The sequence below is a fragment of the Cyprinodon tularosa genome, unplaced genomic scaffold (genome assembly GCF_016077235.1).
Source record: "Cyprinodon tularosa strain WSP-4 unplaced genomic scaffold, ASM1607723v1 ctg517, whole genome shotgun sequence".
Classification (NCBI taxonomy): Eukaryota; Metazoa; Chordata; class Actinopteri; order Cyprinodontiformes; family Cyprinodontidae; genus Cyprinodon; species Cyprinodon tularosa.
The window spans coordinates 165,822-181,671 of record NW_024039249.1 but is presented as its reverse complement, the minus strand read 5'-3'; the positions used below and the strand labels follow the sequence as shown (position 1 = coordinate 181,671).

The following is a 15,850-nucleotide window of genomic DNA, read 5'->3' as shown; positions in this document are numbered from 1 at the left end:
ATTAATATTACAGTTGTTAAACGTGAAAATATCAGATACACTTTTTTCTTAATATATTCCCACCGAATAACAAAACTTTCAACGAAATGTTGATACGAACAAAAAAAAAGTTTGTGCATAGGGGGCGGGGTTTAATATCTTTTATTGTTATGCATAGCATTGCTAACTTGTAGACATGCTTCTGAGTTCTCCGTAGTGCCCCCTGGTGGCCCCCAGAGGGCAGTGGTTCCACTTTGAAAACCACTAATGTACAGAAGCTACTATTTGAATCGCGAAAAAGTTATTATTTATTTCAGTCCACAGTTAGATTACAAAATAATGTTATCTAACTTTTATTTCTGTCAGTTATAATTTTCTGCTTAAAGCTGATAAAAACGTTTAATGGTAGAATATTTCTTTAGACCAATAATAGATTTTAATACAGAAATGCAGACTTAATGTGTGTGTTTATATCTGTTATTTTAAAAAGGTGTGAATCTGAAAAACAATCATAATTCTGATGCACTGAGCATTACTCTATACATAACATACATAATATCTTTCCATATTGTGTTTCACACCTTTTTAATTTGGAGCACTGTGACTTAAATCCTTATTATGTGGATTTCTAAAGCCTTATTTTAAACAACTATTAAGGTTAAATCTATGAGTTTTTATTAAGATACTTTTTGTTTAATTACATCAAACACTAGATCTGTTTGTTTGATCAGCGTCTTACTTTTCACCGTGGGCACCAAGAAGGTTCTTCTCATATAGGAAAATCTCTAACCCTTTGTCTGTATTTGCGATGCGGGCCAGAATATCAGCAATGAGGATCTGTGTTGCTGCGGGATACTTCAAGTTAGTCTGTAAATAGACAGAGAAAAAAAAAAAACCCAAATGAAAATAAATAATATCAAAGAAGAACTTAAGTGATCAAATGTTTGCCTATGATAATTACAATGGTGCAAAGGGACGTTTTCTCTTGTTTAAACATGAGGATAAATACAGTCTAAAAAATAGTCACCTCTTACTGTTGCCAAAACAGTATTTAGACTCGAATATATATCCTTAATCTTGCAAATTATTTATTTAAAGCAGACACTTAAATAACAAACCTACTTGTGTCGATTTAACCTAACCCAGAGCACCATTAGTGACTGCAGATAAAATTAAGTTAGATAATCTGCAGAAGTTCTTACAGTTTCTTCGTTTGGAACATACAATTTCTGACTATAATGGAGAAATGTTCATACAGATGAAAGCATGTTGGAAGTGGGTTCATCACTTGGGGTTGCTTTGTAGCCCAGATCGTCACAGTCATCATATTGTGTATTTTAAAAGCTTTCAAACATAAATTTAATTGAAACCTATTTACTTAACATAGACATAACACCATAAAGTCTATTAAGGGACCACAACAAGGATAAAGAATAAAATAATCCAGGTCAAACCCTTAAAAAGAAAATAATCAAAGTCAAAATTTCAAATCTCATAGCAATTTATAGTCTCAGACGGTGGATAAATCAGTAAAAGCAGATCTGTAAATGTATGAGGTCTAATTATTCTTTATAACAGGAGTGCCTAAGTTCAGTCACCAAGGTCTTTTATCCTGCACCTTGACAACGCGTCCCTTCTCCAACACGACTAAATCAAATAAAAGGCTTGTTACCATACCTCTGCAGAGCTGAATGACATGTTGATGAGGGAAATTAGATTGGAGTATTTTGGAACAGAGATGCATATAAAAGTTGCAGGATAAAAGTTCTCTAGGACTATTCTAGGGAATCCCTGGTTTATGATTTCTACTGTCGGGTTCATAAAATGTAGGTTTTTGCAAAAGATGAACTGAAATACACACTTATGGATACAATTCCTGCAGGAAGGAGAGACAGTTGAACCCCAGACTCAAACGCACTGTCTCCCACTGGACCTCCTCTGCAGAGCATTTTATTAACAGAACATGACGCATGGTTACAAACAAAGTTTTATTCTGACAGAACAATTGATCAGTTCATGAAGACAGAATGCTCCATCAGAATGACAAGGCAGGATGGTCTCCTGACTGCATCATGACACAGGAGTGGAGCATCCCCTTGCACAAATGTTTCATAAGCACACATTAATTTTATAATCATCATTGAATAATCCTAACATCTACCAGCCAATAAATGGTGGAACGTGTGTATTTGCGTGTGTGAAACACAAACCCGTTGTTCAGTAAGTAGCGCAACAACAGGTGAAACCAGGGTTTCAATGACAGGAGTCTGGTAAAGACAATCAGCAGCACATTCTGTTCGTTCACATAACATCCCGAGCACCTCCATCACCAGACTGCTGGGCGACAAGGAGTCTGAGGACATAAAAAAGACAAATTTACTCTCTAGATTTAACTACTTCCATATATAAGCTGGGTAACTATGAATCATTGTTTTAATCATCTGGAGTTTGCTGATGATCACACACAGATAAGAAAGCTATGAATATTTATTCTCTACTATATAACACAAATTGTAGTTATGAAGAGTGTCTATAATCTGAACCTGTGCACAAAACAATGAGGTTGAAAGTAGTTGCTTTGCTGAAAGGAGTTACTTCAAATAGTTAGGGCCTCTGATCAGCTTTTCTTCTGGGCAGCTACTGGGCCTTTCCTAGTAGATACAAACTATGAGACTCAGAATCTGTAGAAAGGACTATTTTCTAAACCTGGCTACAATCCCTCAGAAAGACTCAATGAGTGTCCCTAAGAAGAGAAATTTCTGGGTATTCTGGGAACCAGTTATACCAAAAATCAATCTGATGAATGGGTTTACATCACCCATCTAATCATGGATGGAAAGAAAGTGCAAGTTGATGCTAGTTTTGTAAGTTGGGTGGGTTTACATCAGCAAGTTCCCAGACGACTGAAGGAGGCTTTAATTGTTCTTTGGTGTAGGATGGTGCAAGCTGACAGCTAACTGGTCGGGTTTACGCCCACAACCTGTTTCCACTCAGGTGGGTTTGCCTATAGAACCAATTTTGGGTGGTTTGGTTTTGGTTAGCAGGTGCTTCATGTCTGCAACCCAGTGGTGGTTTACACTGCCAGTCCTCATCCAGCTGAACTGGCAGGACGTAGAACTGAACCCCAATGGTTGGGGGGTTTAAAAGTAAAACATGTCTTGGTGAGTAAATGCTTACAACCTGCTTTTGGGGTTGAGGTTGGTGGTTCCAGGATCGGGTTTATGTCTATGACCAGTTGCAGGAGTGGGGGTGACTAGGTTTATGTCTACAACCTACTTGAGGTCAGATGGATTTACTTCAGCTACTCAGTTGCAGGTAAATGAGTTTGAGTTCACTGGATGTACTTTTACAGCATGGTTCTGGTTGGGCAGGTTTACATTTATAAGCCTGGCAAACACTGTAAGATGTTTTGACCTTTTTGGGCCGATTCGTGCAAGAATTATTTGGATTGGACCAATTTCAACCCCGTCATGATCCTGTGTTGTGTAGTATACGAAGGGGCGATTAACCTCACATGACCACCTCCCGATTAGGAATCATAAGGCCGGGAGAAAATCAGACATGCTTGAAATTCAGTGGGGCCTCGTAAGCTGTTCGTGGGCAAATCCTCCTGTTCGAGCAGAGCTACAAGCCGATTTACCAGAGACTCACGCATTGCGCATGTGCAAACAAGGGAGTTCTCCTTCTTCCAGATTGTCGAGTCCGACTCGCGCCATCTTTCTGTATTAAGTCAGACGTGTGATTGTTGGACATAAAGTGTGAGCAGGTAGATCGCATCAGAGCGTCGGGCCGTACATTGTAAGAACAACATCGTGAGCTTTGAACTTTTAAACCCTGCTGTTTCGTTGTACAGTTTGAGCTCTGCTGAGTAAAATGATTGAAAAAAGCGTACAGTGTATGCCCAGTCAAGCTGATCCCGTGGTAGGTGGTTAGGATGGATGGATGAAAATCAAATAACAATTTGTTTTAAATTCTTAAACCAATTTTAGCAACATTCAAAGCCTAAAAAATTAAAAACTGGTAATAATAATTTTCTAGTAAAAAGAGTGAATTAATTTATATTCCTTCCCTTCTCGACTAGAATTTATTAAATCTCAATGCTGCAATAATTAAACAGAATTATAAGGGCATCTGTTTCCTGTTTCAGGCAGCTTCATAACACTTCTCTAATAAAAAGAAACTCAGGAGTGTAACTTCTTATCCTTACAAGACCGCATTTAAAGCAAATAACAAAAATAAAGACTCAGCATGACTAGCTAAAGCAGTCAAAGGAAATGATAGCCTAATAGTTAAGTAAAAGAACGTTATTGATTGGCAGAAGTGAAATTCCTAAGTATGAAGAATAGAAGTCATAGAAACTCAGAAGAACTACTGGAGAAAAAACTGACTCAGTACAAGGTTGGCAGATAAAAAGCTTGGTCTAAGGAGTGTTGTTCTGAGTCAAAGGGAGGGTCAGGATGTTTCCTGAAAACTTGATACATACAGACAGGGATGAGGAAACAACTCATGGACGTGTTGGAGAGCATGTGACACACCTGTCAGGGAGGTGTCGCTGCTCAAAGGTCGGGGGTGTTGATACATGATGTTAATCAGGATGACAATAAAGTCTGTGAGAGTAACTGGATCTGAAACACAAACAATAATGACAAACTGTCTTATTTTGGTGTCTAGACAGTTAAATAAAGGCTAGATCTCAGAGAACAATCATCCAAGCAGCAAGAAAGAAAGCAATTGAACTTGAACTTTGATTGCTTGGCATTTTACGTGGAGAATAAAATGCCTCAATCTCGGAATTGTGATGGTTGTTGAATCACGCTACCAGCAGTCAAATCTGGTCTTTTTTAAGATCTGAAATCTGACATCATTAGTTTAAAAGCAACATATCCAACACTGAAAATAACTGGTAAATAACTGGATAAATATGATATCATGTTAAAGAAGGAGAGTGAACAGAAATCTTTCAGTCTTAGTAACTTAAACTCACATTTTGTTCTATATAATTAAGTTTGCACCCATCTGCTCCCATTAAAGCTGTATTATCAGTGTCTCGGTTCTGAACTTTATATTTACCATGCAAAAAACCAACCTTTGCTTTTTTTCCCCATCTGCTTACAAGCATCTGCTTAGCCCTTAAACCTGTTTTCTGTACATTAGAGTTTGTTGTAAATTAATTGAGTGCCAACGACAAAATGGGCCCAAATGAAACCCTCACTACCATGCTTGATATCTGGACGTTTTTGTGCTGGAAATCTGTGCTTAGTTCTATTTCATCCCTACTGACCGCCAGAGGGCGGTGCTGAAAGCACTGAATGTTCCCTTCGGGCATGCGCAGTTCGAGTAATTATACCAACAGAGTCACACCTGTGACACCGGATGACCACTCAGAAGCTATATAGCCTGGTGTCATCCTTTGCTCTGCTCCATTTTTCTTCTCGCACGCGGTTCGTTAACTTCCCCGTTGTCTGAAGCCCCTGTCTCTTGACCGGAGTTGCGGTTATTCTCCGCCCTCCCAGGGCTGCAACGGGTCGATTCTGAGGATTACGGAAGGTAAGTGAGTTGTTTGCTGGTGATGGTAGCGTCCGCGCCCCCTCTCCCGGCTCACGACTTTAGCTTTTTACCTACAGCTTCATGCTGTTTTGTTTCGAACTGGTGACGGCAGCGTTTTCGCCCCTACTCCCAGTGTGAATAACTTCACTGCCGAAGCTATATACGGTTAACGTAGTTAGCTTCTTTAGTTTGTTGGTGTTATACCTGGTGACGGCAGCGGTTTTCGCCCCCTCTCCCAGTATATTCCCTACTTTTGCATCCTTTTTTTCACCGGTCTGCGCTGCTATAATTACTGACGGCCTCGGTTTTCGCCCCCTCTCCCAACCAAGTGGGGTCTACTTCGTTTGCCGAAGTTGGAGACGGCTAATATTGTTAGCCTTTTTTGGTTTGTTTGCAGCCTTCTTCCTCGGTCTGCTTAGTTATAAATAGTGACGGCAGCGTTTTCGCCCCCTCTCCCAATATCAACCTTTTTTGCAGCCTTTTCGTTGGTCTGCTCTCTTAATTGGTGACGGTAGCGTTTATCGCTCCTACTCCCAACTTAAGTTGCCATACAGCTAACGTTGTTAGCTTTTTTTGTTTATTGCTTTTATACCTGGCGACGGTAGCGGTTCTCGCCCCCTCTCCCAGTATCGGCCGCCTTGTGTCCGCAGCCTCTCTTGTTTTATCCGCTATAATTGGTGACGGAAGCGTTGTTCGCTCCTACTCCCAACTAAAGTTTCCATACAGCTAACGTTGTTAGCTTTTTTGGTTTATTGGTTTTATACCAGGTGACGGTAGCGGTTCTCGCCCCCTCTCCCAGTATCGGCTGCCTTGTGCTCGCAGCCTCTTTCGTTTCTCTGCTGTAATTGGTGACGGCTGCGTCTGCGCCCCCTCTCCCGATTTTCGATAACTTTCTGTTCTTCAAGCCTTGTCGGCCTTCGACATGGATGGCTCTCACAGCTGCATGGATTGTGGGGCTGCCCTGCAGGCAGGGGATGGCCACGACCTGTGCCCTAACTGCCTTGGACATGAGCACCTTTTGGAGGCGCTGTCTGAGAACCCCTGTATGAACTGCAGCTTTATGCCCCATGCAGTGAGGGTGGCCCGGTTGGCCCAGTTGTGCCCCCAGGAGGGCTCGGACCTTCCGCCCTCTGGGCAGGTGGTTCCCCCCAAGCGTTCTAAGCGCCGTGGTGGGACCACAGCATCTGTGCCCCTCCCCCGGACGAAGCGGGCCAAACCTGACCAGGGCCTGTCCACAAGGGTGGAGCAGTTGTCAGCAGAGCTGGCAGAGATGAAGTCCTTGTTGCAGACACGGCAATCTGATCCCTCGCTCCCAGTGGTTGGGCTCTCTTCCCCACCAATGCCCGAGCTGGTTGTAGAGGATGACGTTATCTCTCTGGCTGCTTCCGCTTCTCATTTTAGAGATGAGGAGGAGGCAGGGTCCTCTCAAGCCTCTGAGGCTGGTTCATTTTCATCTCAGAGTGCGGTTGGAGAGGCCGGTGACGGTTCCATGCGGGAGGTCATGTCTATGGCCCTGAAGCAGCTGCAGCTGGAACTCCCACAAGGAGAGGCATCCAGCTCCGGCAGTGCTTTTTTCAGACGTGGAAGGGCTCCTACTCCCTTTTCTGTACCTCCATCAGAGGAGTACCTGAAGGAGTTACACGCCTGTTGGCGGGAACCGAGAGCGGTGTCGCGTCTCTCCTCGGATGGTCGTGTATTAGCTGCCATGCATGAGTCGGTGAAGGCCGGCCTGGACCGTATGCCAGCAATTGAACCAGCTGTTGCTTCACTGATTGTGTCACCAGATGAAGCCCTGCGTCCTGATGTCCGGTGCCCGCGGACTCAATGTCGGGTTACAGATGACCTCCTCTGTAAGGCATACAATGCAGGAGCGCGTGCTGGCCGCCTTGGCAATTCCCTGGCGCACCTCATGTTTGCCCTGTCTGCATCTGTTCAGGACACTGGTGGTGCAAGTGCGGCGGTTGGTTATAGTGACGCAGCGCTGCAGGCCTTCGCGCTGATGACCAGAGAGCTTGGAGGGGTCATGTCTTTCCTTGTCCAAGCTCGTAGACAGGTCTGGTTGGCACAGTCTCCTCTGACTGAAGCATGCCGTAGGACCCTCAGGGGTGTCCCGGTTGTACCAGGGGAGCTGTTTGGATCAGCTGCCTTGGAGGCGCTGGAAAGGACTGCTCAGGCACGTCAGACTAGCCAGCAGCTTTCCGGCCTTTGCAGGAGCATACCTGCCTTTCCCCAGCGATCGGGCCGCCCTGCCACTACCCCCAGCGTTCAGCCACGACCTCAGACTGGTGGCAGACCTGTTGGTTCCTATCCCCATGATGTGCGGCAGAGACTGAGGAGGGACTTTCGTGAGCCAGTCTGCCTCCCTGTTAGACAGACCCGGGCCTCAAATCCTGGACGCCCTCCCCCCAGAGCCCCCAGGGGCCGTGGAGATAGAAGATGATGCCACCGGGCCAGCCGTCGGACATTTTTCCCATCAGCAGCTGAATTTCTGGGCTGCTCATGCCGTAGATCCATGGGTGGTTGCCACCTTAACCAATGGCTACAGGCTCCAGTTCCGACGGCGGCCCCCCCTCTCACACCGGGTCAAGATGACTGTCATCACAGACCCAGTGAAATCTCAGGCACTAGACCAGGAGCTTTCTGCCCTCCTAGGCAAGGGGGCAATCGAGTCTGTAGATCCTCTGCGGCAACCCAGAGGCTACTACTCCACATACTTCCTTGTGGCCAAGAAGACCGGCGGTTTTCGCCCCATTTTAGATCTAAGGGGACTGAATCGGTACCTGAAGATCCTTCCCTTCCACATGCTCACCATAACAGAGGTCCTTCAGACCATTGTGGCGGGAGATTGGTTTACATCAGTAGATCTGACAGACGCCTACTTTCACGTGCCTATTGCGGCAGAACATCGCCGTTTTCTCAGGTTCGCCTATCGGGGGCGCCATTGGCAATTCCGGGTGCTCCCATTCGGGCTCTCCCTTTCCCCGAGGGTGTTTACTCGATGCGTGAAAGCAGCCCTCTCTCCTCTACAGGCCTCCGGAGTCAGGATTCTGCCATACCTGGACGATTGGCTTCTTTGTGCTCCCTCTCAGGTAGCTGCCTCTCGGGATACGTCCCAGCTTCTACTTCATGTGTCACTGTTAGGCCTCAAAGTCAACTTGGCAAAGAGTTGTCTGGTTCCATCTCAGACAACCACCTTTCTTGGGATGCATCTGGACTCTGCTACCATGATGGCCCGTCCATCTGTTCACAGGGTGGATGAAATACTCCAGCTTGTCCGTCGATTCAGACTGGGCAGGGAGTTTCCCTACATCATCTTCCTGCGAATGCTGGGCAAACTGACATCAGTCACTCGTGTCGTGCCCTTAGGGCTGCTCCTTCTGCGTCCTTTGCAGCGATGGCTCAACAGCTTTCGCCTAGACGCCAGGCTGCACAGGCATCGCAGGCTAATGGTGACCAGGAGCTGCCTCCATGCCCTAGCTCCTTGGCGAGACGGGACCCTTTTGTCCAGTGGTGTTCCAATGGGGCTAGTAGTGTGTCGAAGGGAGATGGTCACCACGGATGCCAGCCTCATGGGCTGGGGTGCCGTGTGGCAACACAGAGCTGTTCGGGGTCTCTGGGACCCAAGGGAGAGCACCGAACACATAAATGTGCTGGAGCTGCGGGCTGTGCACATGGCCCTCAGGTGCCTTCTGCCCCACCTAGAGGGAAGGCACGTGCAGATTCGGACAGACAACACCTCTGTTGTTTATCATATAAACCACCAAGGTGGCACCAGGTCAGCACGTCTCTTGAAGGTGTCGAGGGATCTCCTGGAATGGGCGTTTCCCCGTCTGTGTACCCTGCGCGCAGCGTATCTGCCAGGACGGCAGAACCAGGTTGCGGACTCTCTATCCCGCCAGGCACCTGCTCTGGGAGAGTGGTCTCTTCACCGCGACGTAGTGCGCATAATCTGGAACCTCTTTGGGCAGGCAGAGGTAGATCTGTTCGCCACAGAGGAGTCGACCCATTGCCCCCTATGGTATTCCCTAACCGGGATGGCGGGCGCACTGGGCCAGGATGCACTGGCTCATCCATGGCCGCAGGTTCTCCTGTATGCCTTTCCACCCCTCTCACTGATTTGGCCGACTCTACGGAGGGTTTTCGAGCAGGGCCACAGAGTGTTGCTGGTAGCTCCGTTCTGGCTGCTTTGGAGTCTGTGTCACGGTACTCCATGGCGTCTTCCAGCAAGGAGGGATCTGCTGTCTCAGTTGGGGGGACAGATATGGCACCCCAACCCTCAACGTCTCCAGCTGTGGGCATGGCCCCTGGGAGGCTGACTGGGTGTTCAGACACCGTGAGACACACCGTATTGAGTGCTAGGGCTTCCTCCACTCGGCTGCAGTATGCTAACAGATGGCGCCTCTTTTCTCAGTGGTGCTCTGCCCACAATGAGAACCCGGTTTCCTGCTCGGTGCCCACTATTTTGGAGTTCCTCCAGTCTCTCCTTGATAAGGGCCGCTCTCCTTCGACCCTTAAAGTGTATGTTGCAGCAATTTCATGTCTTCACCGAACTGTTGACAACCGTACAGTGGGGCGCCATGAACTGGTTTCACTTTTTCTGCGTGGTGCTCGTAGGTTGTGCCAGCGGCCAGCCCCACGAGCCCCAGATTGGGATCTGCCGTTGGTTCTCACAGCTCTGTGCCACCCTCCATTCGAGCCTTTGGCACAAGCAGAACTCAAGTGGCTTTCCTGCAAGACTGCTTTCCTGATGGCTATCGTCTCAGCTAAGAGGGTCAGCGAGCTACATGCTCTTTCTGTCAGCCCTAGGTGTATCAGGTGGAATCCAGATGGCTCTGGTGTTACCCTGTGGCCTAATACTGCGTTTGTGCCTAAGGTGTTGTCTCCTTTTCACCGTAACCAGCCATTGCGGCTGGCTCGGTTTCAGCCTCAATCTGGTACAACTGAGAATGAGTCTGAGTTGTTGTGCCCAGTAAGAGCGTTGGAGGCATACATTGCAGCCACCGCCAATCTGAGACGCTCGGACCAGCTTTTCCTATGCTATGGGGGTCCAAGGTTAGGCTGTCCTCTTTCTAAACAGCGTCTGTCCCATTGGATTGTGAGTGTCATCTGCCACGCCTACGCTGCAGGTCACTGCTCCCTGCCAGTCGGTGTGAGAGCACATTCCACCAGTAGCGTCACCGCTTCCTGGGCTGCTTTGAGAGGGGTTCCGCTGGAAGCTATATGTGCTGCTGCTTCATGGGTTTCCCCGACCACCTTCACCAGGTTCTACAGTGTCAATGTGGCTGCCCCTCATCCCCTGGGTCAGGTCCTTTTACAAGGTTCTGCTGGGCCTCCTCTGTGAGGTATGTGCTCAGGATTCCTTGTGACATCGTTGGCATTAGTCATTCAGTGCTTTCAGCACCGCCCTCTGGCGGTCAGTAGGGATGAAATAGAACGAAAGTTACGTATGTAACTACGGTTCTATGAATCCCGGATGACCGCCAGAGCTTCTCTGTCACTCAGAATCCTTGCTTTTGCAAGGATTCTGACTCTGTTGGTATAATTACTCGAACTGCGCATGCCCGAAGGGAACATTCAGTGCTTTCAGCACCGCCCTCTGGCGGTCATCCGGGATTCATAGAACCGTAGTTACATACGTAACTTTCGTTTTCTCCTAACATGGCACTTTAAAATTAATTAAACTTTTTTTTTGTCATCTTTTGTCATCTTCCAAAAGGGGCAGTGTTCAAAAGATCTGATTCATGCATAAAGAGTTCTCAAAACCAACATCAGCCTTTGTTCTGGCAAAACCAAATCATAGAGGTCTAATTTTTTTCTAATTCTTTGAGGTCACAAATCTTTCTCTTTAAGATGATTACTGAGGCCTGCAGAGTTTGGGGAAGAGCTGAAATTCATGTTTTTATGGAGAAGCTATTAATCAAGATCTTTGTTTAGAGACACTTATTTCCTACCTTCCCTAAATCATTTAGTCCTGCATTTTTACCTTTTTATTTTTAGACAATAACTATGACTGGTTTAAATCTGCATATTTCTGTAACATCTCCTGTTAGAATAAAAAAGGTTGAATATTATTTCTTGATCAATAAATATTTTACACTACCCCAACAGACGGTTTTCTATACAGCAGGGATGTTGATTCTGAAGTAGATCTCTGAAATGTTTTGATTTATTTGATAATATATAGACAAAAACGTTGTGTTATGGTGTTAATACGAAGCAATACTTCAAACATATTGACAACGACCTGTTATAGTGTTGAAACGTGGCAGTTAACGCCTATTTAAATCCTTAAAAAAAAAGATCCATTGATTATTATCTCCTCTAGTTCATTGACAATTAAATAGTAATAAATTGGCTGCAGAGGGGAAAAAAACTTGAAGGTTAAGACACCTGAAGCAGAGTCTTAAACAATCCAACTTTCTGCACCTCACAGTATTATGTTACCTTATCAGGGATAAAGGTGGGATGGAGAGGAATAAAGTTCCTGCATAAAAGGAAAGGAGGGAGTGGACTATATCTGTGCTGACTATAAGCATTCCTGTGTCAGAGCTTGATTGCAAAGATCAGCCAGATATTGTGAAATTCACCTAAAAAAGGAGGGAGAGCAATAAAGTTCATAGTACATTAAAAAAACAAAAGAAAGAAAAAACACAAAGATGGGTGACCCTTTAACTCTAATTGCTCACTCCTATGACAAACGTAGTACTCAGCTGTTTAGCCCTTATTTATGGCTTAATTACTGAGATAAACGCTTTGCCTTAATGAGCCAATGTTGCAGAACCACACCTTTGTGCGTCCTGATTTTAACGGGAAAGAGTTTTCGTCCGTCGGTGTAGATGATGAGTTTACCCAGGACACACAGAGAGTGAACAAAGAATGAATATTCAAGCTCCTTTCTGGTATAAACGCTCCTCTGAGACAAACCTGAAAAAAAAAGAGAAAAAGTTTTAGTAGAGGAAAAAAAAATAGTGAACAATATTTTTTGTATGTTTTCTGCATCAATACAAGTTGTCCTAACTTTTATTTTTATTTTAAACAGAAGATGAGACAGATTAAAAAAAGGCATTAACACCCCCTCAAACTAAGACATGCAAATAATAAACAACAACCTGGGACACACATTATGTTACCTGAGGGAGGAAACTAAAACAAAATTTAGATAAATTTATCAAAATATTGTAAATTGTAAATATTGTTGCCAGTTGTTCCTGAGGACAAAATTCTCACCACATGAGACAATCTAATATTTTAGCCACAGTTTAGTTGATGGAATTTTTTTTTCTAAACATCAAAACAAGCTTTTTTTGCTAAAATAAAGAGATAAAAAAAGTTTTTTACATTTGTTGAGTTGTAAAAACTGAACAGAGGTTCCTAGTATGAACTCAATATGCAACATAGCTCAAAAGGTTCTACATATACTAGACCAAAATGAAACAATTCAAGACAAAGTAAAAAGTAATGAAGAGGAACCATTTTTTTGTTGTAAAGCGTTTTCCACATACTCGGGAGGTGCTGAGAAAGTTTTTGTGTAATACTTTGCTTATGACTTCTCAAGAAATCGTTTTCTTGTACTTGTAAACTTTTATGTTTCCTTTGTCCCTAATGAAAAACTGACAGGTGGTGTAGACCAGCGGTCCCCAACCTTTTTGGCACCACGGACCGCTATATGTCAGACCATATTTTCACGGACCGGCGGGAGGGGGGTAAATACGATCAAGTAAAATGATACGACGGCATAAAAATAAAACAACAAGCCGCTCCCATCTAGCATATACATATATACTTTTTTCTGTGCGGCCCGGTACCAAATGACCGACGCACCGGTAACGGTCCACGGCCCGGCGGTTGGGGACAGCTGGTGTAGAGGGTTTCTCTTCTGTTGCCACATATTTGTTGAATTAAAAGGTAATTTGTTTAAGAGTACAATAATATTCATCACAAAGAGATGATTTGAAAACTGAATAGGGGACGTAAACTCACAAATAAGAAGCCTGTGATCAGATTAATCTCAGCCGGTACGATTAAACGATGATCCTTAATTAGGAAGAGCATCCTTTTAAACGCTTATTCTGATCATGTCATTCGGATTGGGGCAATCTGATCCTAATGAACACATGAATGAAGAGCTGGGAAGCACAGTACACAGCTGTATTTTGTTCAGAACCAAAACATTCTGTTTTAGAGCACCACCTTTAAAGACTCTCAAACGTAGATGGATTAAAAAAATAGCCCTGCTACAATTCCTGAGAGTAGAAGTATAAGTAGGAATTTCAACCTGCATCCAGATAAGAAAAGGTCAAGGTTTTCAGTTTCAAGGAGCCAAGCTGTGCTCCAGGAGATAACAACCTACAGGACGATCTCCTGCTCTCCTGGATTTCTTCTTACTTAGTATGTCCAAACTTCTTATAGAAGTTACAGATTTAACTCAATATTGGAAAAAATCTCAGGGAAACAAAAGGAAGCTTAAAACATTTGCCCTAAATGTGAGAAAATAACAGATGTCATCAGTAAATTTACAGCTGGACTACAATAATTCACAAGACCTATACTTTAGTTATATTTTGGTTGGATCATTAAAAAGCAGTTTGTTTACGAAAACTGAGTATTTTTCGTACCTTCGACAGTAAAGGAAAGCAAAATACGCAGGGTAATGTTTGAATGACACAGGGCTCTTGTTGGGTTTCAATCTAGTGAGTCAATCACATCAACCATCACAAGAACGAGTGCAAAATAAGGGAAAAAATACTCCTCTTTTGAAACCACACATATAAAAGTCTGAGGAGGAATCATTTCTTTATGCCGTTTTCCTTACCAGGGTCATCGGCCTCACTGGTGTCGCATTCAAACAACTCACTATAATGCAAGCCCTGCTGAAGAGCTTCTGCTACCTGGAAAATAAATAAAGTAAAGACTGTGTCATTGATACTTCAAATAATCACAAAACTGAAATAAAAGCACACAGAAAATGGGGAAGTCACTGCAGCTCGCTAGCAGTGGAAATGAGAGAGGTGCAAGTTTGCAGGCTTTCTACTGATAATGAAGGCATCACTTTCATGTAAAGGCTGTTTGCAATAATCTTTACTACATAAATTGATGTGGCACTACTTCATGTGCTACATATTTAACTAAACTAAAGGGGGAATGTTTTTTTTTTTTAAACAAGGTTTTCTGGACATCCTGTCAAACAGAACCGTAGACCATGGCTGAGTTGATGATTATATCTGGAACTCATCAATTAGAATAGAATAGAATAGAATAGAATAGAATAGAATAGAATAGAATAGAATAGAATATCCCTTTATTGTCCCACAATGGGGAAATTGTGGTGTTACAGCAGTAGATAATAAGTAATAAGTGGTCACCAAAATTTGGACCCTAAAAAGTGTATAAAAATAAATGCATAAGTGATAAGAGTAAAATAAAATGAAATCTGTTGTTAAATTATTTTAAAAATACAGTTTTACAAACATTAGCTGGAGGTCTTTATTAGGGAGCAGTGGTTTGTTCTACTGGCTCCCCTTTATACAACATATAGCATTTTGCTAATATATGTTATACTTGCTATACTGCCGATTAAACAACCATTACTTTATAAAACATAAAAGGATTGTTTAACAAGAAAAAGTAGCAAGGTTTTAATAAAAAAATGTGTGAAATTGTTTTCCCAAATTTGTTAGTTATTTTTAGTGATTAAAAATGGCTTAATTACATTTCAAGTGCATAAATTAAGATATTTATAATAATAATAATATAAATATCCCAACTAAATGCTACCGTTGCCTTGCAGCAAGAAGGTCCTGGGTTTGATTCCCAATCTAGGGTCTTTCTGCATGGACTGATGGAAATATTTAAACATATTCACTGCAATTCTAACCTTTATTGCAACATTTAAAACCTGTATTTTTAAGCGCAAACAGCACATGATTGTGAATAAGGCTTCAGTAGTAGTAATAATGAATTATCTGAATAAATATGGCAATAATAAAAAAATATTGTGGTTCTGATTTACCACCTCAGGGCTTGGCTGAGTAAGTCTGTTGATGTGCTTTAACTGATACACACTAAGGATTGGTTTCTTGCTGCTGGTCTGATTGCCATCCATTAAATAATCCTGAGGCTCAGCTGTTTCTCTCAAGATTCTTTTTTATGTGCAGAATAGGCTGCAAAAAGGCAGCTGAGAGACATGATTGACTGAATCACCCACCAGAGACTTGTATTTTTTCTCCAGGAGCCTGAAAACCACCGCCCTGCTGTAGTAGCCGTGCTGAAAAAGGACAGGAGAATGAGGGTTGAATCTATGTGCAACAAACACGTCTAAATAATG

At 43.7% G+C, this 15,850-nt stretch overlaps 1 protein-coding gene across 1 annotated transcript in view; it reads right to left on the bottom strand.

Annotated features, from left to right (window-relative positions):
- The window catches only part of tbc1d32 (TBC1 domain family, member 32), a 110,955-nt gene that overhangs the window by 81,525 nt on the left and 13,580 nt on the right, over positions 1–15,850 (bottom strand). Inside the window, exons 11-16 of the mRNA XM_038303692.1 lie at positions 15,731–15,790; positions 14,339–14,414; positions 12,313–12,450; positions 4,515–4,604; positions 2,190–2,332; positions 719–846 (exon numbers count right to left, since the gene is read on the bottom strand). Of these exons, the coding sequence (XP_038159620.1) occupies positions 719–846; positions 2,190–2,332; positions 4,515–4,604; positions 12,313–12,450; positions 14,339–14,414; positions 15,731–15,790 (635 nt within the window). The remainder of the gene's footprint in view (positions 1–718; positions 847–2,189; positions 2,333–4,514; positions 4,605–12,312; positions 12,451–14,338; positions 14,415–15,730; positions 15,791–15,850) is intronic.